General features: G+C 35.9%; 1 protein-coding gene across 3 annotated transcripts; it reads left to right on the plus strand.

Annotated features, from left to right (window-relative positions):
* Positions 1-9,350: 9,350 nt before the first annotated feature.
* On the plus strand, positions 9,351-22,735 carry LOC112023270 (protein HESO1). 3 transcript variants are annotated; one of them, XM_024055888.2, is made up of 12 exons: positions 9,351-9,550; positions 10,161-10,307; positions 13,125-13,283; positions 16,036-16,211; positions 16,281-16,376; positions 16,725-16,794; positions 18,739-18,863; positions 19,188-19,295; positions 19,424-19,872; positions 21,308-21,395; positions 21,947-22,006; positions 22,404-22,735. In XM_024055888.2, exons 2-12 carry the CDS (start codon positions 10,169-10,171, stop codon positions 22,416-22,418), a joined length of 1,485 nt encoding a protein of 494 aa, XP_023911656.1. In that variant the 5' UTR covers positions 9,351-9,550; positions 10,161-10,168; the 3' UTR covers positions 22,419-22,735. The 3 variants fall into 3 exon arrangements, with proteins under 3 accessions (XP_023911656.1, XP_023911658.1, XP_065619082.1); XM_024055890.2 differs by lacking the exon at positions 9,351-9,550 and adding an exon at positions 9,709-10,072; XM_065763010.1 differs by lacking the exon at positions 9,351-9,550 and adding an exon at positions 9,709-10,056.
* Positions 22,736-22,964: the final 229 nt, after the last annotated feature.

The following is a 22,964-nucleotide window of genomic DNA, read 5'->3' on the forward strand; positions in this document are numbered from 1 at the left end:
GAGTTAAAGATTACTTTAGAGATGTTAAAAGGATGAAAAACACTTGAATTTAGATGAGTTTTGATGTAGAAACATTTTACTAGGGGTTTGGAAGAAGATGGGAGAAGTTTAAAACATATGTCCCATGAAATGCTTGTTAAAAAGCTGATTTGGAAATTTTTGTGAGAAGCTGGGAATTTTCACTGGTAACTCGCTAGTAAGCCTTACTCGCGAAACACTTGCCAAACTCTCTATCCAAAGTTGAAAAACTTGAGAATTAGACCATTTAAACTCGTGACTGAACTTACTCATGAAATAAGTCACGAAAACACCAAGAAAACACGTTTTTCACACAAAAACAACTTGAAAAACTTTGAAAAATATGGGTGATACAAATCACATCCAAAAGCAAATAAAAAAACAAAAAACTTTTTGATTTGATCCACATATGGTTGAGCACACACATATCACATTTGAACACGTACAATCACATAAATTGAATAAGCTTCCATTGAACATTAGACTTGTGTGTTGTATATGAGGATCAAGTATGAATTAGTCTATAGTCTAGTATGAAGCTTCAGTGATCAATTCAATCAAGTTATACACGACTAGTATGAAGTCAAGTGACCTATCTCACTTGTAGAAATAAACATATATGACCGCTCACCAATGTGATTACAAATGATTGAAAGCTTTTTATTTGGCTTCTATTTTACATACTTTTGATAAAAAAACAACTCAAATTTTTGAGAAGCGATGCCATAAACATATTGGGAACTTTGACAATTTAGCCTTTGGCTTTGGCACCATACATTTTCATACAAATTTGCTCCATCTTTTCCTAGTCAAACTAGTTTTCAAAGCAGGGCCTTTTCAGGTCTTTTGTTCTTTTTAGAGATAGACATTTGTAGAGCTCTTTGAAAAAGAAAACAAACGTGAGGAGATATAGGCATAAGTCTACACATGTATCTAGATCGAACAAGCCTATTGATCAATCATTCATGACAAGTTTGAAGATCTATTCACAACAATAAAAACGTAGATTTCTAGATCTTGCTCACACTTAAAAAATGTGCATACATAACAAGCTAAGCTCGTAACAATCAAACTTTTTGAATTTTCCACTTTTTATGTGTTTTTAGATTTTTACACACACAAAAACAAAATCATAAAAGTAAGATCAAATGCACACAAAAAAAAATGCATAAAAAGAGATGCATTATGCACAAATGCATGACAACGAAGCATCTAATGCATGAAAGGTCCTACAAAGATCTAAAGATTTAGATCAAGGACCAAAAGAGCATGAGTTCAACCATAGGAACCCTTTCTCATCCAAATGGAATGATTTTTTGAAATGAGTGTCTCATAAGAAGTGAGACGAGGGTTGGAAGAATGATAACTAGAGATGCACATAAATAAGGAGGTAAGAACATCAAAAACTTTCTTCAACAACTTACCATTTTCCCCCAAATCTGGTTTAGCTTGCAAAGCACAGCTTCCCAGAAGCTTAAGTTTCTCTTTTCTTTTGATTCTTTTAAGAGCTTGAAACTTAGTGCAATGAGGTTTTACATGACCAAAGGCACAACAGTGGTGACAAACAATGGGTTTAGGTCCACTAGGCATTTTAGGGAGGGATCTAGCAACCTGGTTTTGTTCACCCTTTAACATGGTGCATTGTGGTCTTATGTGACCAATCACACTGCAATGGTGGCAAGTAGGAACAAACTTAGATACATTCTAAATGTTCAAATAGCGTTGAAAACACTATGAACGTTTAGACCCCCAATTACAAATTACCAATTCAAGCTTAATATCAAACAATGTATGTGTGAAAAATGAATATAAGCTTAAACCAGAATTGATAAACAATCTAAGCCAAATAAAATCACATCCACAGCAGAAATTAAATGGCAAAGATTAAGGGAAGAGAGATACAAACACAAGGACAACACAACGATGTGTTATCGAAGAGGAAACTGAAGCCCTCGGTGTAAAACCTCTCCGCCGCCCTCCAAGCGGTAAATAATCCACTAAAGAATGTAGTTGGGACACATGAACAATAGAAAACCCTCCAAGCTTCTTGCTCCAACAAGGTTACGCTAAACCTATTTCTTCTTCAGCTTACCGAATTCCGCTATAGCTCATAGCATCAACTAATAGTCATTGGTCCCTTTCTAACTGCTTTCCAAAGAACCAAATAGCCTTTTCACAGATATGGGTATGGTGAGAAAAGGATTTGGGTAAGAACCTCTCAAGGATGTAACAATGGAAAGGGTGAGAGTAGAGGAATTTGAAGAGTCTCTATATGAAGATTGTGGATGAATCAATCTTGTTTTTCTCTAGGGTTTCTCTCTCAAAATTCTCTCTGGAAGCTCTCTACATTTCGTGGGTATAAGGGCTATTTATACTAGGGTGAAAATGGAATGCGAAGAGTCAAGTTTTTCAAAATAGAGCTGGTTGGCGGCTTGGCCTCGCGACTAGATTGAGTCGCGAGTTCAAGCCGCAAGATAACAGAATGGCCAGGCTGGACTTTTTGTCCTGTAGTGCTCCAGCTAGCGCGACTATTCATCTTCTCGCACGCTTCACTCGTGTGTTGCAGTTGGCGACTTGCTAGTCGCAAGTCACCTGCAAGTCCTAGCCGCGAATCTCTACATCCTTGCACAATCTTGAGCATTTCTTCACACTCTCTCACTCACTACCCTTACATGATTCCCACTAAATACAGGGTTATTAATTACTAAATTACAAGCAAATTTGGCGATGGTTGATTAAATTCAACCTTACACATTCAAATCCCTAGGATGAAACCTAAATGAAGGCTAAAGCTTAAGAGCCTTTCTCTCCACTTTTTGGTTTCTTTTGTGTGGAGAAATGTACACCGATTTGCCTTTAGGGGTAGAACTCAAAATAGGCAATAAATCGGGTACCACAACACGATTGCAACAAAGATTTTCTTCATTTTTAGCAATAGGTTCAGCAATCAAACACTTGACATGCATTTTAAGTGATTCATTTTCACATTTAAGATCATTAACTAGTTTGTTAAACAAAACAAGTTTAGCACCCAAGTCCATATTTGAACATTCAAACTCTTTCAACTTTTCACAAGAATTTTTAGCAAGTTTCTTATACTTTTCAACCAATTTTTTGGATTCATTGAGCTTAACAATCAACTCATCCTTTTCACTAGTGAACTTGCTCAAATTCTCATTAAACTTATTAAAATTTGTCTTCAAGAGTTTTGCATTTGGAATATTAACAACACCTATAGATTCATGTAACATGTCATTACAATTATGAGGATTAACACTCATAGATGCATTTTTACAAACACATGGTATGTTACACTCAACAACATCCAAAACATCCATAGAAGGATACAAAGCACTATCCATGGCAATAAACACAAGGGGTTAAGGATCACACTTAAGTAATGAAACCAAAACAAGTGTACCCGCTCTGATACCAATTGAAAGCTCAAATTTGTGCTAAAACCCAAGAGTTTGTTTAGACCTCCAATTAAAAATTATGGCTAGATTGCTTTTACTTAATCGAAGTGCGGAACAAGAGTAAATTAGTGCAATGAACTGATACTACTCTAGTGCATAAACATGAACAACAAACAATAAATGTAAAGCATAAGAGTAAAGAAAGAGAGATACAACCACAAGATAACACCAAGATGTGCTATCGAAGAGGAAACCAAAGGACTCGGTGAAAAATCTCTTTGCGATCATCCAAGTCGAAATCGATCCTCTAGAGAATAAAGTTGGAGTACAAGAATAGCAAAAGACCCTCCAAGCCTAGTCTACTCTATGTACTTGAGCCCTCCTAGTTCTTACTACCAACGGACTTTTCGAAGTCATGTCTTCTCTAGCTTTTCAGACCCTGCAATACGCCCGTTTGCATTCGTCAAGCCTCACCAGTTTCTTTTGTCAAATCCCCAAAGCTTTCCAAGCTCAAAAACACTTTCTAAACTCTGAAAAGGTGTGGGTGGTGTTTGGGTACAAATCTCCTCTTAAGGCATGACGACGGGAGAGGGAAGGAGAAGAGGCTAGAATGATTTCTCACTAAGGATAAGTAGCTCTCTCTTTAAAAGATGAGTGTGTGTGTTATAGAAAACCTATTTAGAGTTTTTCTCTTTGAATGGCCTCTCATACATTTGTGGGTAATGAGGGTATACATAGTATGGGTGAAGGGTAAGAAAGTCACACTTAAGATACGTTAGGCAGAATGTTTTGCAGGTATCTTGCGAGTTGGCCCTTCTCGCGAGACACGAGCGAAACTAACAGCCTGGCACGACTCTTCAGCTTCTAGTATATGCTTCTCACGTGGCTCTTTTGTGGGTAGGCTTCTCGCGATACATTAGCGAAATCCACTTGTTCATCCAATACATGCTCGATTCTTCACCAACTTAATACTAAACCCAATACAATAAAATGCCACAAAATACAAGGAAAAAAAAAAAAAGCAATTACAACACTTTTTGTCATGGAATAAAACCAACATAAAATATAGTTGTAAATCACAATTTTACACTTAGGTTAATTATGAGATCTAGGTTAAACAAGGACAACTCATATCATGTACAACAGTGAAAAAATAAAGAACACACCAATATGATGACCCAGGAAAACCAATGAAACCAACAGTTTCAAGGTAAAAACCTGGGGAGGATTTGACCTAGCTATTCTCAAGGTAAAAGAAATCCACTATAAGATAATTGAAGTTTTTACAATAAGATTTAACCCTAAATTTATTGCTACCTTCAATAGTAACTTATTGACACGACCACGTGCAAGCTCCAAATCCACAGACTCATTCTCTCTTGAATTTGCACCACACAAGCACTCACGCCTGTGACTTTGAGATCCCACTCAAAAGTTTCAGATCATGGCTTGTTGATCTTGTAGCAACTGGATTCCACCCGCACTTGATTGTAGATCTTGTTTCAGTAGATGCTTGTAGAGTTAGAAGGTACAGAACCTCTCAGATTTCACAAGAGTAACTCACAAGTCTTCCTAGAGTCCTCAAAATGTAGCCAAGGTTTTCCTTTTATACATAGGAGTGTTGGACTAAAACCCTAAATGTTTTTGCGGGCTTAGGCCTGTTTAAAAAAATGTCTAACACCTATCCTAGACATGTTTTTGTTCTCGGTTTGCCAACATATACAAATTGAAACTCTAAACATTTCATCCTAAATCCTTGGAACCTAACATAAATTGTAATTGATGGAGCATAAAATCAAAGGAAATGTTAATGGATGCCCTAAGGATATTTATTAGTGAACTATTTTAGGAAAGTTTGTATGAGAATAATATTTTGACAGCTTTTTCTATTTCTCATAAAGAGATGTTAAAATTTTCATAAGATTATTTATTAACAATTGTGTTAAAGACATCCATTAACATTAGCATTAGGGGTTTAAAATGGCCTAAGTTGCTATTTTACACCAACACACAACAGAAACATGTTTTACTTGATTGTGTAAACCCAAAAGGTTTTACAACATAGGTACAGAGAGTTCTTTATAAATAAGAACTTGCTATAGCTAGGTTGTAAAAAAAAAAAAAAAAAATTACTCTCAAATATTGTTTCTCTCCTCTCTCTTTTGTTAGACATCTCTTTCTCTCTCACCACTCATTGCTTTGAAACAAAAGAATTGAATTGTTTATATTATTTGTTGACATAATTTATAATATTTTAATAAGTTGTGCATTAAAAAAAAAAATTAGGATATTGTGTGAATTATAAAATGAAATAGTAAAATAAATAAAGTATATTTTAAAAATGTAAAATAAACATTTTTTTACCTATATGGATGCAAATGTTATCCTACAAATAAAACACAAAAAGTAGTATGTATTCGCGTGACGACTTTGCTCCTTGAATATATAGCCTTGTATAAAAGATGCCATTCTTTTTGTAAATAGCAATGGCCGAATGCTGTTTATCAAAAAGCAATAAGAATGCAATAAGTGAACGCTTATCAAAAGCAACAAAGTAACATGACCTTTGATTAAAAAAAAAAAAAAAAAGTCATCACAACCTTCCATCGAAAAAAACAAAGTCATCATGATCCTATGTCCCCTTTTGATTGAACAATTTCATGCTTGGACAGGTGAATGACCAATGACTTAACAACATATTTGCTAGGATGAGCTAGATATCACAAACAATCGATTGAACATAAAGTTCCTTTCCCGCTGCGATAAGGATTGAAACGACTTGACCGAGGAAAGTTGATGAATTATTGCATTCTAGTGGCTAACCTGGATGTTTTCGTATGGAGTCACGATCTACATTGATCATTCAACACAAGCTCAATGTTCCCAAGAAAAAGCCTGTGTAGCTGAGATGAAGTGTCCTTGCTACATAAAGAAACCAGGCAATCATGGACGTGGTGGCCTTCCAGCGGTTGAGTGTAGGCCTCCCAATTATTACGTTGTACGAGGAAGGACAGTATACCACCAAGAAGTCGGGTTGACAAGTCAATTGTTGTGAGTAGGACCCTACTGTAACGGTCAATGTCACTATGCCTTTGGGGTACACTCTATCCCCATTGAAGCTAACGAGGGGGGACTGAAAAGGCCACAATCTCTCAAGATCCACCTTCAACTGTTGAAAAACAGAGATGTAGATGATGTCTGTGGAGCTGCGGTTATCTACAAAGATTCTCCTAGTGTTGAACGCTTCTATTATGAGCATAATAACCAGGGGGTTGTCATGTGGCTGCTTCACCCCTCTGGTCTTAGGACATATGTGAATCATGTTAGGAATATATATCATTTAGGTTTGGCTAATCTTTTGTCAAAACGCACTTTACTTGTAATTTGGTAGATCTAGAATGTGTTTAATACTTCATGAAATAAGAGTTCAAATCCAAGTGTTAAAGCCATGCAAATTTATCCAAGAATCAAGTGAAGAAGTGCGAGATTTTAAAACTCAACAGCTAGCTCGAAAGATAGTATCTATTGAGGTTTACCTATTGATAGATAGTATCTATCGGGTGAACTGAAGAACTTTGCAACCAACATCATTCTTAAGTTGGTGTGTTAGTCACGTACTAGGAGCCGTGCATTGAAAAGGAGAGATTGTCACAACAGAACAAGTCTAATTGGGTATTGGGGTAAAAGTTCAACTGTAGGTTGGCATAAGGTACTAGGATTCCTTTACTTGTAACCGCTTGTTGTGATAATAGTAGATTCTCGAGAGTGGTGACCTTAAATCACCCGGTGGGGCTTTTGCCTTGGAGGTTTTCCCAATTTGTAAACAAATCACCATGTCAATTTTATTTTCCACTGCATATTAACTTAGTTGGAGAATTGTTTGTGCTACCACGCGTATTGCATGTTAATTGGATTAATTAATTAACTTGGCTAAATTAATTGGTTAATTCATCACAAGGAGTCAATACATTCTTGACTTATCATCTAGCATCTGCTTCTGAGAACAGGATGTCCCTATCCGTCCTCCTCTACTTCAGGGGTGGTATCCTGTGGATGCTATTCACCTACCGTTGTTGTGACTTCTTGAGAGATCTGAACGAGCCACCAGTAGATGGTCCTCCTGTGATTGTCTTTATCTCTCCAATCGATGTTCTAGGGGACGTGTGGTCCTCGTCCCTTGGAACAGCTTCGTGCTTGTCCCTGTTATCATTCTTGGATCTACTGGTGTCCCCCATCTTGACAAATTTCTGCAACTTCCCTGAACGGTTTTAGACCCCTTAAACAACCAGATTACGTAGCCTAGATTAATTAGCCAAGTTGTTACTTAGTCAAATTATGCAATTCTAGGTTGAAATAATCAAATAATCATATCAAGATATAAAGCAGCGGAAAATAAATGAACACAAGATATGATGACCCAGGAAACCACACGGTAAAAACCTGGGGAGGATTTGACCTAGCTATCCTCAAGGTAAACGTGAATCCACTATGCGAAAGAATCGAAGTTCATACAGAAGGACTACAAGCTCCCCGCTCAACTTCCTAATGCTACCCACCAGTAGAACTTACTGACACGATCACGTGCAAGCTCCGAATCCACGGACTCCTTCTTTCTTGAATTCTTCAATCATCTACAAGCACCCCCGCTTGATATTCTTTAAGCTTCAATGGTAGCAACCAAGTTGATCATCAAGATGTAGATAATATCTTCAACTTGAAAACCCTAAGCTTTGTGTAAAGGAAAGCTCCTCAAAGATCTCATAAGAGATTTACACAAAACAGCAATGTATGAGCAACAATACAATTGGAGCAACCTCCAAAAACGTGGCTAGGGTTTTGTTTATATACCTAGGGTAAAAACATAAAACCTTAAACGTTTAATGAAGTAGGGCTGAGTTGGAAATTCTGCAGAAAATTCAACCTGTGCGATTTTCGATCGATCGAGTCTATTCTTCGATCGATCGAGCCAGGCCGAAAGTCCCAAGTACTTCTGCAGCCACTCGATTCCAACTTTACAATAATAAACCAACTTTGAGCAAGCCTAAACAAGACTAAATACATTGTTTTGATCAAAAAATTCAACCTGTGCGATTTTCGATCGATCGAGTCTATTCTTCGATCGATAGACTCGATCGATCGAGCCAGGCCGAAAGTCCCAAGTACTTCTGCAGCCACTCGATTCCAACTTTACAATATTAAACCAACTTTGAGCAAGTCTAAATAAGACTAAATACAATGTTTTGATCATGGTTTGCCAACATTACAAATTAGAGTATTAAATGCATAAAATCCTAAGACCTTAGAATCTAACAGTATTTTTTATTTTTTTTTAGTGGTGAGTGAGGATTTGAACCTAGACCATTTAGTCGTAAATTCAAGAAGGTGGCACTGTGACAGTGAGACTCTTGGAGATAGGGATGGTATTCATTCCCACACTTCTATTGACAGTAATTAACGCGAAATCATGTGTTCCAACAAAAAAAAAAAATGGCATTAAATGAGAACTGAGAAGTCTGTTTTACTAGATAAGAAAATTCTCCTCCATATTCCCACGTCTCTATTTTTCTTTAGAGTGTGAGGATTGAGGAGTACTAATGGAAGAAAGGGAAATAGGCATGGCTAGTAGCTACCGGCTGCTTGATTCTGCACCTGCATTATTAACAAATGCCATGCACTAGAAAAAGCAAGGTTTTAGTACAATGAGAGTGAGGGGTGGTGAAGACCAAGACTTCACTCCCAAGTCTCCCACCATCATCAAAGTCAAGAGTCTTTGTTTAATCAAAGTCATTATTTCCAAGTCCACCAATGACTGAGGAGGAGAGTGGACAACCCAACAAATATTCTTCTTTGTTACCCACCTTTACCTTTTCCGTACCTCGTTAAAGCCCCACAAAAGCTGGAAAAAAAAACCCCTCTCACTAAGCAAAGTCATTCTACCATACTCTCTACAACTCTATTATGGTATGTACTATGTACTAATATATTACTGTAAATAAAGTTCTCAACTTGGTTTGCCTTATTAAAGGGCAATGTGATAGCGTAGCTTAGGATTCCTTGGGAGTTCTAGACCTATTCCTAGTAAAGGTGGTAGAAAAAAGTCTCAGTCAAGCTTTCAGGTAATGGTTTTGTTGATGATGATTCTGATATATTATATATATTTTTGCTCTGGTGTATATAACAATCTGAAAGATTTGTGTATCTATTTGTTGTTAATTTAATTATTTTTGATATGAATAAGCAATTTTTTGATGTGGGATTTTTTTTTTTTGGTACAGTTATTTTATTTGATTTGTTTATCGGTCTTTAAGTAATGTGTCTTTAGTTGATGAATTGAAAATGAGAAAATAGGGGTCCTTGCGTAAAAATTCTTGTTAGTTCATACGTCCTCAGTTTATGTTTTACATGATCAGACCTAGTATGATCATCCCCAAATCTATGTGTAATGTTATTTTTCATTCTATAAATCTAAAGTATATCTTAGATGCAATGAACTTTGCTATAGTGACAAAGTGATATACGACTTGCATCTTAACTTTATGAGCAATACTCAAAGCTTAATTTATGGTTGGCACCAAGGGACTTTGAGTCTTTGCTTTGATGAAATTCTTCATATTGGAATAAGGTGTTACCATTTTCAGGTGTCTTTAACGGTTTCTACCTTGTGTTATTTGCCATTACTGCACTTGAATTTTGACACATTGATCTGCATCGCTAATGTTTTTTCAGAAATAAAAATGAGTGCCAATAGTACATTGGAGCATATACTCGAGGAAATACTTGAAGTGCTCAAGCCCAAGCAGGAGGATTTGGCGGCACGGGCTCAAGTCATTAGTGAACTACGAAGAGTCGTTGAATCTGTGCAAAGTTTGAGAGGTAATTTGTACTTTCATGGTTCTGTCAAAAGAATTTTTATTTTATTATAATTTTTTTTTTATTTATAATTAAAATCAGTAAAACTTCCATGATTTGCAATTGAAGATATAAGTTGGTGGGAATGGGAGGATTCCATTCTATATCCCATAAAAATTTATGCACAGATCCATCCATTGGAGGGTTCACTGCTCATGTCAAAAGAGGGAAGCTTTTTGATCTCTGAAACTGTGATACTGGTCAACTTTCATACTATGAACAAAACTATAGTTGACTTGTAAAAAAAATTTCCAATTCAACGGGCTGTTAGGTGGCATTTAAGGTGTGTTCTAGTTGCCATTAATTGATCTATGATATATATTTAGTAAGAAAGCCTGCCAAAGAATCATGGCTGCTGTTCAACCTGTTTGGGTTGTGGGCTTTGTGTAGAGGGCGGGGGGAGCATTTGATAAAATTTAACCTATGGTATTTGCTCTGAGATGACTATATATCATCACTGGCCAGTACATTGGAGGGATTTTGATCAAATTTAACCTAGTGGCCATGGTTTTCTTTAAGATGTTGAAATGCTGTAGCATTGAATTCACTAATATTTACATGAGCCCAAACCGTTTGGCTCATATCTATTGGATACTTTGTTGGGTCTTAGAATGTGAAGAGGGAGCTGGCAGCTGGCGATATAGTTCTGCAAGTGGCGTGGCACATTGGAGGGTTTTTTGAGCATGAGTGACTGGTTTTATGCGACTAATAATTAAGTGACTTTTCTTTTTATTTGGAAAATTAAGCAACTTCTTCTCTTGGCTCTTCGAACTTTTTATTTTTCAATAAATAAGATATTTTATTATATGAAAGGAGAGCTTATAATGAAGAGCTTCATTAAAAAAATTACAAATGGACAGCCATATGGTCCAAAAACTCAACTAAATAGTTACATGAAACCCCCTCAATCATAGTGCGATATTCAAACAAAGTTCTCATAAAACTACTCTTAATATCCTGCGTCGATTTTTCTTCATCTTCAAAAGTCCTATAGTTTCTCTCTCTCCAAGTGGTCCACATAATATAATGAGGACTAGCTTGCCACACAGCCAGTTTTGACCAACCAAAAGCTCGTCTCCATGAAAACATCAAGTCTATCACCCACCTTGGCATCACCCATATCACTCCAAATGCTAAAAATGCAAAGTACCACAACTACACTTGCACATTATACACTCATTAACAGCCACCATCTTCCTTTTATCATGATTATCCCAGGTTGTTGTCCACACAAAGAAAGCCACCTTATGAGGTACCTTGCTACCCCACGCACCTTTCTAAGGATATGCAGATGCACATGTCTCAAACTCTCACAATAGAATCATACACTAGACCTCCTTGTTGGTATTAATCCAAAATTTCCTGGCTTGCTAAGGACATTCCAAGTGGCACAATAGGGAAGTTAAACCTGTGAAGGCACGGGTACATGGAAAATGACCCGGTGGCAAATGTAGCAGATCCCATGGCAGTTATTGACTTATATAAGTGTATGAAATAGAGAAACATAGATGCAGTTTTTAAAAGTTACAAAGTAGCATCCGATATTGCGACAAGTGTTTTTCAAGCTCAAGGAAAGAAAGACACTTGGAAGGAACAACTGTCAATTTTCATCTAGCCTCAAGTATAAATGAGGGCTGATTCTCTAGAAAAGGACACCATTATTCACTGACAAACTTGCTTATACAAAGACCATATCGTTCCTTGTAATATTAGTTCCTTAGGAGATTCTCTTGTACTTCATAGGGCTTAAAAGGTGTTCATTCTTGTAAGCGCTTTCTTGTAATCTTGTTACTCAATTTAATCTTGTTTATGCAAGTTTATTTTAGTTAGATTCAAGTTTTTAGTTGTTAGTTCTGTTTCATCCACAATGCATTATCTTCAATTTAATTGGATGTTTAGAATGTTTACTTAGGTTATGATATGTTCACTGCTTTGTATATTTTACCTTCAAACTGTTTACTGCTTAGATTGATTAGACTTCGAATTGCTCTGTTTGGAATTGGGTTTAGTGTGATCATGAATAGCCTAGTTACTTGAAATCCAATGGCACCTGATTTTACTAAAAGTTTTGTCCTTGTATATAGTTCCTTAGAATATAATTTATTTGCTTTCTGTAGTTCATTGTTACCTGCATTTCATCCTTCGAGCCTAAAAAGTCTCCCTCACCCCTTCTAGCTCCCACTCTTGGAAGTCCCCAAGGAACTTAAGTTGCATATTTAGAATTCCCGACCTATATATCTACTGTGTTATAGACGAAACTAGTTTCAAATTATCTTGAGATTCTGTTTCAATGACATTTTTTGATTTTTCTGTAACCTAAGTTCTTTTGAATGTTTGTCTTGGTGAGGAAGCTTCATCTCCATGTGCATAGAGATAGGAATTCCTTAAAGGGGATCCATCTTTTCTGACTTGTTACAGGATGGATGGGCTAGAGTTGTTGTAGTTTGGTCCCCATAGAAAAAAGGTAAAGATGATGTTTCATGCTACAAAGACTTCTGTAGATTTTTAGCACCATATAAATATTTGTCTTCATTGTTTTCCTTTTTTTCCCTCAATCCGAGACAAGTAACCTATAGTAAAGATCATCAGATTAAGCGAATTTTCTTTCTGGTTTCTTCTTTCTCTGCATTTCATTTGTTGAGTCATCATGAACTTCTTTTTTTTTTTTTTGAGAAAAAGTCATCATGAACTTTTATGTCTTATTTACATGAGGAATAATCCTTGCCATTAGTTAAAAAAATTTATGATTAACAACATAAATTAATGACCTGGCTCAAACAGGGGCAGCAGTGGAGCCATTTGGGTCATTTGTGTCCAATTTGTTCACAAAATGGGGTGACGTGGATATCTCTATCAATTTACCCAAGGGTGCATATATTTCATATGTTGACAGTGACCGCAAACAAAGATTACTTGCAGATTTGCAAAATCCTTTGAGAGGTAATTTGCTTTGAGTTCAAGCATTTTTCGTTTCCCCCACCTCTCTCTCTCCCTCTTAGATGCTTGTATTCTGTCACTTAGGCATAGAAGTTTCAGAAAATCCAATGTTCTTATATTTTGACAATCTCTCTTGCACGTTTGTTAACTTAAAATGTTGCTTTATTGTAATTGCTTGTCTCCAGTGCATGTCTTGAAATACATGTTCTCACAATTGGGACACTTAATGATATGGGCCAAAAGTATTTATGAATCCTGGAACTTATCTTAAAAAAAAAAAAGGATTATGTATAAAGCTGGATATGAACTGTAATTTATATAAAGTGCAAATTGGGAAACTTCAGTCAGTGTACTATCTTCACCTTTTGCAATTTTTTCTTACAGAATTTAGTAGAACTTTATTTAGCATGCATACCAGTTCTGAAAGTTTAGTGTCTCTGTAGTTTGTAAGTATGTTGTACAGCAGACATTCATGGTCATTTTTCCAGTTTGTAATAGAAAATGTGCAAGATTCTTTTTTTTAAAGAAATATGTGCGAGATTCTTTGAGTGGCTGTTTTCATCAATCTGTTTCATTCCTCATGCACGTGCTTAAATCTTTATTGTATCCATTTTTGAAAAAAATGCTTTTGGAAATTGTGAAGACAAGGACACATAATCTGTGGATGGTGTCAGAGTGGTCTCTCTATAATCTTTGAAAATTTAGACCCCAGGTCTATATGATGCTTAATCAAAGTGGCCTTCTAATAATCTTTTGAAATGGATACTTTGGTTCTATTTGTATCACCTTCTCAAGCTCTAGAGGTTTTTTATTTATTTTTATTTATTTATTTATTTATTTTTTAAAGTTTTAAATTCAGTTTTACTTTTTTGTTATGAAAATGCTAGGTATACACGTGTGAGTGAAGTCCTACATTGAATAATAATGAAAAGAGTGAGTGGTTAATATAACATAGTTAGACTCAAACTCATAAGTTTAAGCTTTTGGGTTAAGTGGCGTCCCAATATGTTTCATTAATTACTCAATCAGAGGTTCCCCAAGGTATTTATTTCCCAATTGAGGCATCTGAGTCAAAAACGCAGAACCAATTTCAGAACTCGAGGTTAGAAAGCCGTTCTTACAATCCAAGCATGACAGAACTTGAGCAAGGACGAAGTCAAGGCCAGCACAGGTGAAGACCAAAATCTGATGGATAGGTTTCACCAGTTTTTGATTATTCAAATGGCTTTTTACAATATAGTTCGTTGTTTCTTTTGAAAGTTTAATGGCACCCAGGTATTTTGATGTTTTCCCGAATAAATTGTTGAATATTATATGCTGCCCCCTGCCAAATCAACTCAGAGAAGCAGATTGACTTATGTGACTTATTTCCGGTTTCTTACTAAGGTTATCAATCCTTAATGGGTAAAGGTTTCTCCAAAAATGCAATAATCTAAGTGCATTGTAACTCCCGATGGGCTGTGGAACACAGGCACACGCATATTGATATGCAAATCACAAAATGAACAAATGTGGGCACCCACATTGATTTTGGCCTATTTTGGATCTTGAAAACATGGAAATATTTGTAATGTTTATTGATGCATTTTTTATTGTGGCCATATTTTTAAGATCCACATAAAGTTTAAAGCTTACAGGGACAATATTTTTTGCATGACTTTAAGATCTATTTTTGGGGTCATCAATGGTTTACTGTGTCCAGATGAGGAAGAGGGGTGGGGAGGAGGAAAAGGGATGGGGGTATACTCCTCTGTTTGGGTTTTTTTTTTTTTTTTTTAGGGACACTTAATGATATGGGCCAAAAGTATTTATGAATCCTGGAACTTATCTTAAAAAAAAAAAAGGATTATGTATAAAGCTGGATATGAACTGTAATTTATATAAAGTGCAAATTGGGAAACTTCAGTCAGTGTACTATCTTCACCTTTTGCAATTTTTTCTTACAGAATTTAGTAGAACTTTATTTAGCATGCATACCAGTTCTGAAAGTTTAGTGTCTCTGTAGTTTGTAAGTATGTTGTACAGCAGACATTCATGGTCATTTTTCCAGTTTGTAATAGAAAATGTGCAAGATTCTTTTTTTTGAAGAAATATGTGCGAGATTCTTTGAGTGGCTGTTTTCATCAATCTGTTTCATTCCTCATGCACGTGCTTAAATCTTTATTGTATCCATTTTTGAAAAAAATGCTTTTGGAAATTGTGAAGACAAGGACACATAATCTGTGGATGGTGTCAGAGTGGTCTCTCTATAATCTTTGAAAATTTAGACCCCAGGTCTATATGATGCTTAATCAAAGTGGCCTTCTAATAATCTTTTGAAATGGATACTTTGGTTCTATTTGTATCACCTTCTCAAGCTCTAGAGGTTTTTTATTTATTTTTATTTATTTATTTATTTATTTTTTAAAGTTAAATATTCAGTTTTACTTTTTTGTTATGAAAATGCTAGGTATACACGTGTGAGTGAAGTCCTACATTGAATAATAATGAAAAGAGTGAGTGGTTAATATAACATAGTTAGACTCAAACTCATAAGTTTAAGCTTTTGGGTTAAGTGGCGTCCCAATATGTTTCATTAATTACTCAATCAGAGGTTCCCCAAAGTATTTATTTCCCAACTGAAAGTGATAAGAGCATAATACATGATGTAATGCAAGCTTACTTAATTTTTACTGGTTCAACATTGTTCTTCTTTGTTTGATTATTCTTCATTATGATGCCTCTTTCTTCATTTCATAACAGTTTTGATCTACAGGTCAATGGCAGATGGTGCAATTAATCCCTGCAAGAGTTCCAATTCTAAAATGCGAGAGTAGGCACAAGATCTTCTCTTGTGATATATCAATTGATAACTTGAAGGGCCAAATGAAGTCCAAACTCTTTTTGTGGATCAGTGAGATAGATGGGCGCTTTCGTGACATGATTTTACTGGTATGTTCTTGTAGCAATCTGATATTTGCCATTGTTTGGCATATGATGCATTGTTTCTAGTTTGTGTAGGTCAAGGAATGGGCAAAGGCACGTGACATAAATGATCCAATTAATGGGACTCTTAACTCATACTCTCTCAGTTTGCTTGTGATATTCCATTTTCAGGTAATTCTTTATAATTATTTCTCGTATAACTTATAAAAGGTTTAAAATTCAAAGAGATTTACTTTTTTCTCCATGTCATGCATCCAAAATGTTTGCTTTGGACTTGGTTTGCTTAATGTTATTAAAAAAAAAAAAGTATTATACTGTTGCATAAGTCTTGTTCCTTTTATGATTAAAATGTGTTGTCATGTTATGAGACGCCGGGATATGTTCTTCTTCCTATTTACATATTTTGATTTATGTATATATATTCTTTAGTTGGTCTGGTTTCCTGTCTTTGCTTCCATGCATTTTGAAATTTACTAATTCAGTTCTGACAAGAGGTAGGAAGATTTAATTTTCTTTCAGACATGTGAACCGGCAATTTTTCCACCTCTTAAAGATATATACGCTGGAAATGTTGCTGATGATCTTCAAGGTAATTTTCATCTTTAATCATAAGCACAAAACATCTATGTTGTTTTGGAAATTTACAGTGGTGGAGACATAAACTGAATCGTGCTCTTTTCTTTGAAAACATTAATTTCTTTTCTATTTTGCATGCTGTTATTATTATTTTTTTGGGGGGAGGGTGATTTAGAAGGCCAATTGCAGGTTTATTTTTTATTTTTTTAATTTTTTTATATATAAAAGAAAGGCTAATTTGTTTGCCTCGCACTTATAGTAATATTGTCTAAAGACATGGCATAGGATCAGGTCAACTAGGTTCTAAGGAACATATTCCTATGTCCCAGGTTCATATGAATCATTTTCTCTCTCTCTATGTTTGGGTTTGGTGTTTCTATGTTTTATACAGCCACATTTACACTTTAGTGGTGTTGTCCAAAGGTCATGGAACCGGGGTTTTTGTTTCCTCTTTTATAATCAAAGCCATATGATTGGTTTGGCTGAGTACTAGGGTAACTGAGGCTTAGATAATAATATTAATGCTAGTATTCTTAAAAGATACCTAAATGGTAATTCAACGGTGCAGTTTGCTTTGAAGAGGAGCCATCTAGCATTAGATTGTCTTGTCATAACACAAATATTGAAGTTATATTAAACATCATATAGGTTTATGAAAGCAGATATCTCATCTCAATTTAATTTGAATTTTTAGTTAAATTTAATGTTCTTTGGTAGAAGAATTTGTAGATAAATATTGTGTTAATTATATGACCCATGTGACGATTGTTGGGATAAATCAAACTGATTATATATATGTGCCAATGATGTAATTGAAACAAAGTGTTTGAGAGAAATCATCTACCTAGTAGAACAAAACATTTGGAAAATGAAATAGGGAAAAATATGATTTCAATTAATGGTATTGTGAGTGGACCAAGTTGGCCCATACTAGGCTCGGGCCGAGGACTATTAATCCCTAGCCGGGTCCACAAGTGATAGGTCCGAGCTGAACTAACGCGTAAGCCATCAGCTTACCATTAAGGAATCTGCCAGCCGAGCACAAGCCTTGATGCTTGGTTCAAGTTACAAGGGAATCATTGTGGTGACGGAGCCAAAGGGGACCCACTCTCTGGTGTGGGATTTGACAGGCTGGAACAGCGGCTTAAACTCAAAGGGATACTTAAACTTGGTGAATGGTGAGACTCATGCATAGGTGGAATATATTCTTATGATTACTATCCCACTAATGGAAGAGTATAAAAGGACAGGGATTCAAAAGAAAAGGGGTTGAAATATTTTTCAAGGGAGAGAAACACGAGAGAAAAGGAGAGACATTCTTAACCAGAATTGGGAAAAGGTGATCTAGCTTGGGACACCTAAAGAGCACCTCGGCCACCTGAGATCCTCCTCAAGTAGTCAGGCATTCAGTCATCAACCACTGTTCCATAACCTTGCTCTACCAGACACCAACTAGATTCCTCCTTGGACCTCCCATTTGGGCTATACCCTTAACCAGCACACAAATTAATTGGGTTCCAGGCCCCACGATCCCAACATTGTTGTGGTCCGTACCACCACAGTATTGGATTGCAACCTTGTTTTTTTGGGGTTTCTGGAAAAATAGGAGGATTTTGATTTATTGGAGGATTGACCAACTTGGTTGTAAAGGATTTGTGGTATAGATGCATTATTTTGAGTTCATGACAGGTTCTCTAAAACAACTTTTTTTTTGGGGGGGTGGGGGAGAGGGGGGTGATGAATGATATTTCAAGGGATCCTATTCTCTTATTCCTTTTGTCTTTAATTTGCATTGCTGGGTTGAGCGCTTTCTTTTTTGGTTTAATCATGTTTGTCTGTAGAACTCGAGACTATCACTAAAAAAACTTACCTATTGAAATAATCTGTTGAATCAAAGTAGCAGTTGACTAAGGAGGCATATAGTCATGGAACCTGTATTTCAACATGCCTCATGCAGGTCTGAGAACTGTTGCAGAGAGAAATATTGCTGAAGCATGTGCTGCTAACATAAGAAGGTTCAGACAAGACAGACGAGTTAATCGCAGTTCTTTGTCTGAACTTTTCATTTCGTTCCTTGCAAAGGTAATCATTTCTGTCATGCTTTCTACCTTAAAGAAGAATCTTGGTCCTAGACATTTATATGGTGTTTATCAAATTTCAATATATATTTGACCTGTGTATTATGTGATTAACGCTACATATCTGGTTTATAAATTTATTTTAAAATGTTGATTATGTACCAGATGTTTATATACTCGAAAAGTGCCCTTTTCTTGTAATAGTTTGTTTAAGTTTGCCTGGTATCTTCCCCATCTCTTAAGGGATGACTGCTATGGCATCATATGCACTTCCTAATGCTATTGATTAAAGATTTTTTGTTTTGTTTTGGGTGGGGGTGGGGGGCAGTTTTCTGACATCGGTTTCAAGGCCTCAGAACTAGGAATCTGTACCTATACAGGAAAGTGGGAGTGCAGGAGCAATATAAGATGGGTGCGCAAAACTAGTGCAATATTGGTAACTCTCTCTCTCTCTGTACAGACATGTACATTATTGACAGCTCTCACTTTGACATTTCAACAATACTATTATTACTGCTGCCACTGCTGCTAATTTTGTTATTGGCACTGTTGATGGCTGGTAAGATTGAGGATCCTTTTGAGCAGCCAGAAAATTCTGCAAGGACTGTTGACAGGAGTGGGTTGACAAGTATATCTGAAGCATTTGAGATGAGTAGGGTTATTTCAGCAGAGCAGAATCTCGATTCTCTGCTTGCCACACTTGTTCGACCAGAAGTATCCCCGGAAATTAGAGCACATCTCAGGAATCCAGTTTCTTATGGTGGGGGCTACCAGCCCCACCTAACACATCCACATGTGCACAGGAATGTGAACTTACAGTCAGAAATTCAGAACTTGAGGTTCAAAAGCAATTCTAACAATCCAACCTTGACAGAAACTGTGAACATGTATGGAAAATTTGAGGCATCTGAGTCAAAAACGCAGAACCAATTTCAGAACTCGAGGTTAGAAAGCCGTTCTTACAATCCAAGCATGACAGAACTTGAGCAAGGACGAAGTCAAGGCCAGCACAGGTGAAGACCAAAATCTGATGGATAGGTTTCACCAGTTTTTGATTATTCAAATGGCTTTTTACAATATAGTTCGTTGTTTCTTTTGAAAGTTTAATGGCACCCAGGTATTTTGATGTTTTCCCGAATAAATTGTTGAATATTATATGCTGCCCCCTGCCAAATCAACTCAGAGAAGCAGATTGACTTATGTGACTTATTTCCGTTCTTACTAAGGTTATCAATCCTTAATGGGTAAAGTTTTTCTCCAAAAATGCAATAATCTAAGTGCATTGAACTCCCGATGGGCTGTGGAACACAGGCACACGCATATTGATATGCAAATCACAAAATGAACAAATGTGGGCACCCACATTGATTTTGGCCTATTTTGGATCTTGAAAACATGGAAATATTGTAATGTTTATTGATGCATTTTTTATTGTGGCATATTTTTAAGATCCACATAAAGTTTAAAGCTTACAGGGACAATATTTTTTGCATGACTTTAAGATCTATTTTGGGTCATCAATGGTTTACTGTGTCCAGATGAGGAAGAGGGGTGGGGAGGAGGAAAAGGGATGGGGTATACTCCTCTGTTTGGGTTTTTTTTTTTTTTTTTGGGGTAAATTACAAATTATAAAGCATGGAGCTACCATGGAGCTACCATGTGCTCTATTTGTGAATTGTGACACTTACATCCCCTGTGGTTAGCCATGTGAAGTATGTCCGTTAAACAGAATCATTGATGTGGCAAGTGGCAACATTGCATATTGTGAGAATTGAAGAAACAGATTGTACTACACTCATATTTCTGATTTCTCTTGAATTTTCTCCTTAAATCCTTACTTGGTTTCTCTCAATTCAAATGGTGTAAAAGGGTAGAACATTCTTTTCCTTCAATTCTTCCCAATAGGTGATGTAGGCACTTGCCACATCATCAAATTCTAAAGTAACAAAAATGCTTCACGGAGCTAACTACTAAGGAGGTATGGTTAGTGTCACAAAATAACGCACACAGTAGTTCCTTGTTTTAACGGTATACCATTGGGGTGATAGCTGTAATTTACTATTTTTTGGGACTTGGGGAACAGATTTGTTGGGTTTGAAGGGGCATCTTGGGAATATTGTTAATTGCTTCTTTATTCTATTAATTCTGGGACCTGGGTGGTTGTTGTTTGTAGGCTATTTATTTTTTTGGTTGCTGAGAAAGCAGATGAAAGTAGAAGAAGTTTAAAAATGAGTTTGTGTGATATGTTAATTTAAAAAACGAAAGAAAAAGTTTTAAACATGTTGCAGCTGCAAGACTTGAACCATTTACATTTGATGCAGTTAATAGTTAATCTTCTTTCACTTCTTGTTGAGGTTTCTGTTTTTTTCCTGTTAAAAGAATCTTAGCTACTTCTCATGTTGGAAAGATATCTTTTTTCTAAGCACTTCCTATTTTGTGCAAGTGCAGTGGAGATGCTGGAAAATCAAGTCTCTCCATTGGTGGCCTTTTGTTGGGAGGCTTGGTAGCTGGACTAGGCTACATGTATGCACCCCAGGTATTGTTGGATTATTTAGCTTTATATATCTTACTAAAACCCAACCTATTTGGTGTTGGTTGTCTATGTTTCCTAAGGTTATCAATTAATTAGTGGAGTGGTGTATATGTTTGTTTCATCACATTAATGATTTAAAATATGATTTATTTGGTGGAAGACCAAATAGTGCAAGTATCTTTTTTGATTGTTTTGTATTGGAAGTATTGGGTGTCTCTGTTTCCTTTAAGTTCAAATTAGGTAGAGTGGTGTATATGTTTTTCGATACATTGATGTTACTAATCTTATTTTTGAGCCTACAGGTTAAAGATTTTTCACTTAAGTTTTACTTTCACAAGATGGGTTAATGTATATAGTTATTTGGTCCAATTAAGCATGTGACATATCAGTAATTAATGGATTGGACCTTGCTAGAAGTTCACTTTTAGGCTATGACGTTGTTAATGTACTGCTTATCTAAGCAATAACTCAAGAGGCTTTTTTTTCCCCCACTAATATATTTGGCCAAAGTTCTGATGACACCAACTGATATATCGTGATTTTACTTTTTGCAGATAAACAAGGCAGTTGATGGTCTGAAGAAGTTTAGAGATAATTCTGATGATGATTCAGATGTGAGAACTTGTTTCTGCAATTGCAATCCTTAAAAGTTGCTCGTTATCTATGTTTGCATGTTTGTTAATGTGTTTGGTGTTTGAAAGTATAGTCTTTTAGTTTAAACAAGAGGACTACTCAAGGTTGGTTTCATTAGAAAAACAAGAATAAAACAAATGTATAATTCTCTCTCTTAGGTTTTTAGGCATCACATTCTAGGGCCTGGGCAAGGCTTGATTTGTATGATTCATTGTGAATAAATAAGCTTTAGGATTTGTATCTTTGCTGCATCACAATAGTTTATGTTAACTTGTATTTTCATCATCTTTTAACTGTGATTGATATTGTTTTAGTTGGGTCATTTATGATGTTTACAATGCATTGATACTGCATTGGTTCTGTGATTTATTAATACAGGAACCAAAAAACTGAGAAGCATTTGCAGTTGAATTCTGCCATAAATGATGTTTCTGCGTAGCTTTGTGGAGATGATACCCCTCATGGAGCTGCAGTGAATTCAGATAGAAGCTATAGCTTTAACGTCACAGAATATTTGGTTGAAACTGCCATATAAATTATTATTACTTTTGTGTGATTAGTACTGGAAAAACAGTGTTTGGAATCTTTTAATCCATTTTGATTTTCTTTTAGTTATGGATTTAGGTTGATTGTGGAAGACTGTATCAGCTATTAAAACTGTCACAATTGTTTGAACCTCTTTGCGAGTAAATGTAATTTATTTCCCTATATATGTTAGAGAAGGTAAATGTAATTTCCCCTATATATTAGTGAAACAGAAATGATGTGTAATTAGGTTGGAGATTGAAGGATGCAGAATATGTATATGGGCATCACTTTAACCAGGAATTTTACACACAAATGGTACTGATGTAAAATGATTAAATTGTGGGGTGTTACATTATCTCGTAATGGTTAAAATTTGAAGGAGAGTTACTTTTACGATGGTACAATGAATGG

This window comes from Quercus suber, unplaced genomic scaffold (assembly GCF_002906115.3).
Source record: "Quercus suber isolate HL8 unplaced genomic scaffold, Cork oak 2.0 scaffold_486, whole genome shotgun sequence".
Classification (NCBI taxonomy): Eukaryota; Viridiplantae; Streptophyta; class Magnoliopsida; order Fagales; family Fagaceae; genus Quercus; species Quercus suber.

Bases quoted from the DNA above. Each gene is read 5' to 3' on its own strand.
- LOC112023270 (XM_024055888.2), top strand. From the start codon at position 10,169: ATGAGTGCCAATAGTACATTGGAGCATATACTCGAGGAAATACTTGAA. The intron at 13,284-16,035 runs GTAATTTGCTTT...TTTGATCTACAG, and splicing joins TTTGCAAAATCCTTTGAGAG to GTCAATGGCAGATGGTGCAA. The intron at 16,212-16,280 runs GTATGTTCTTGT...TAGTTTGTGTAG, and splicing joins TTCGTGACATGATTTTACTG to GTCAAGGAATGGGCAAAGGC.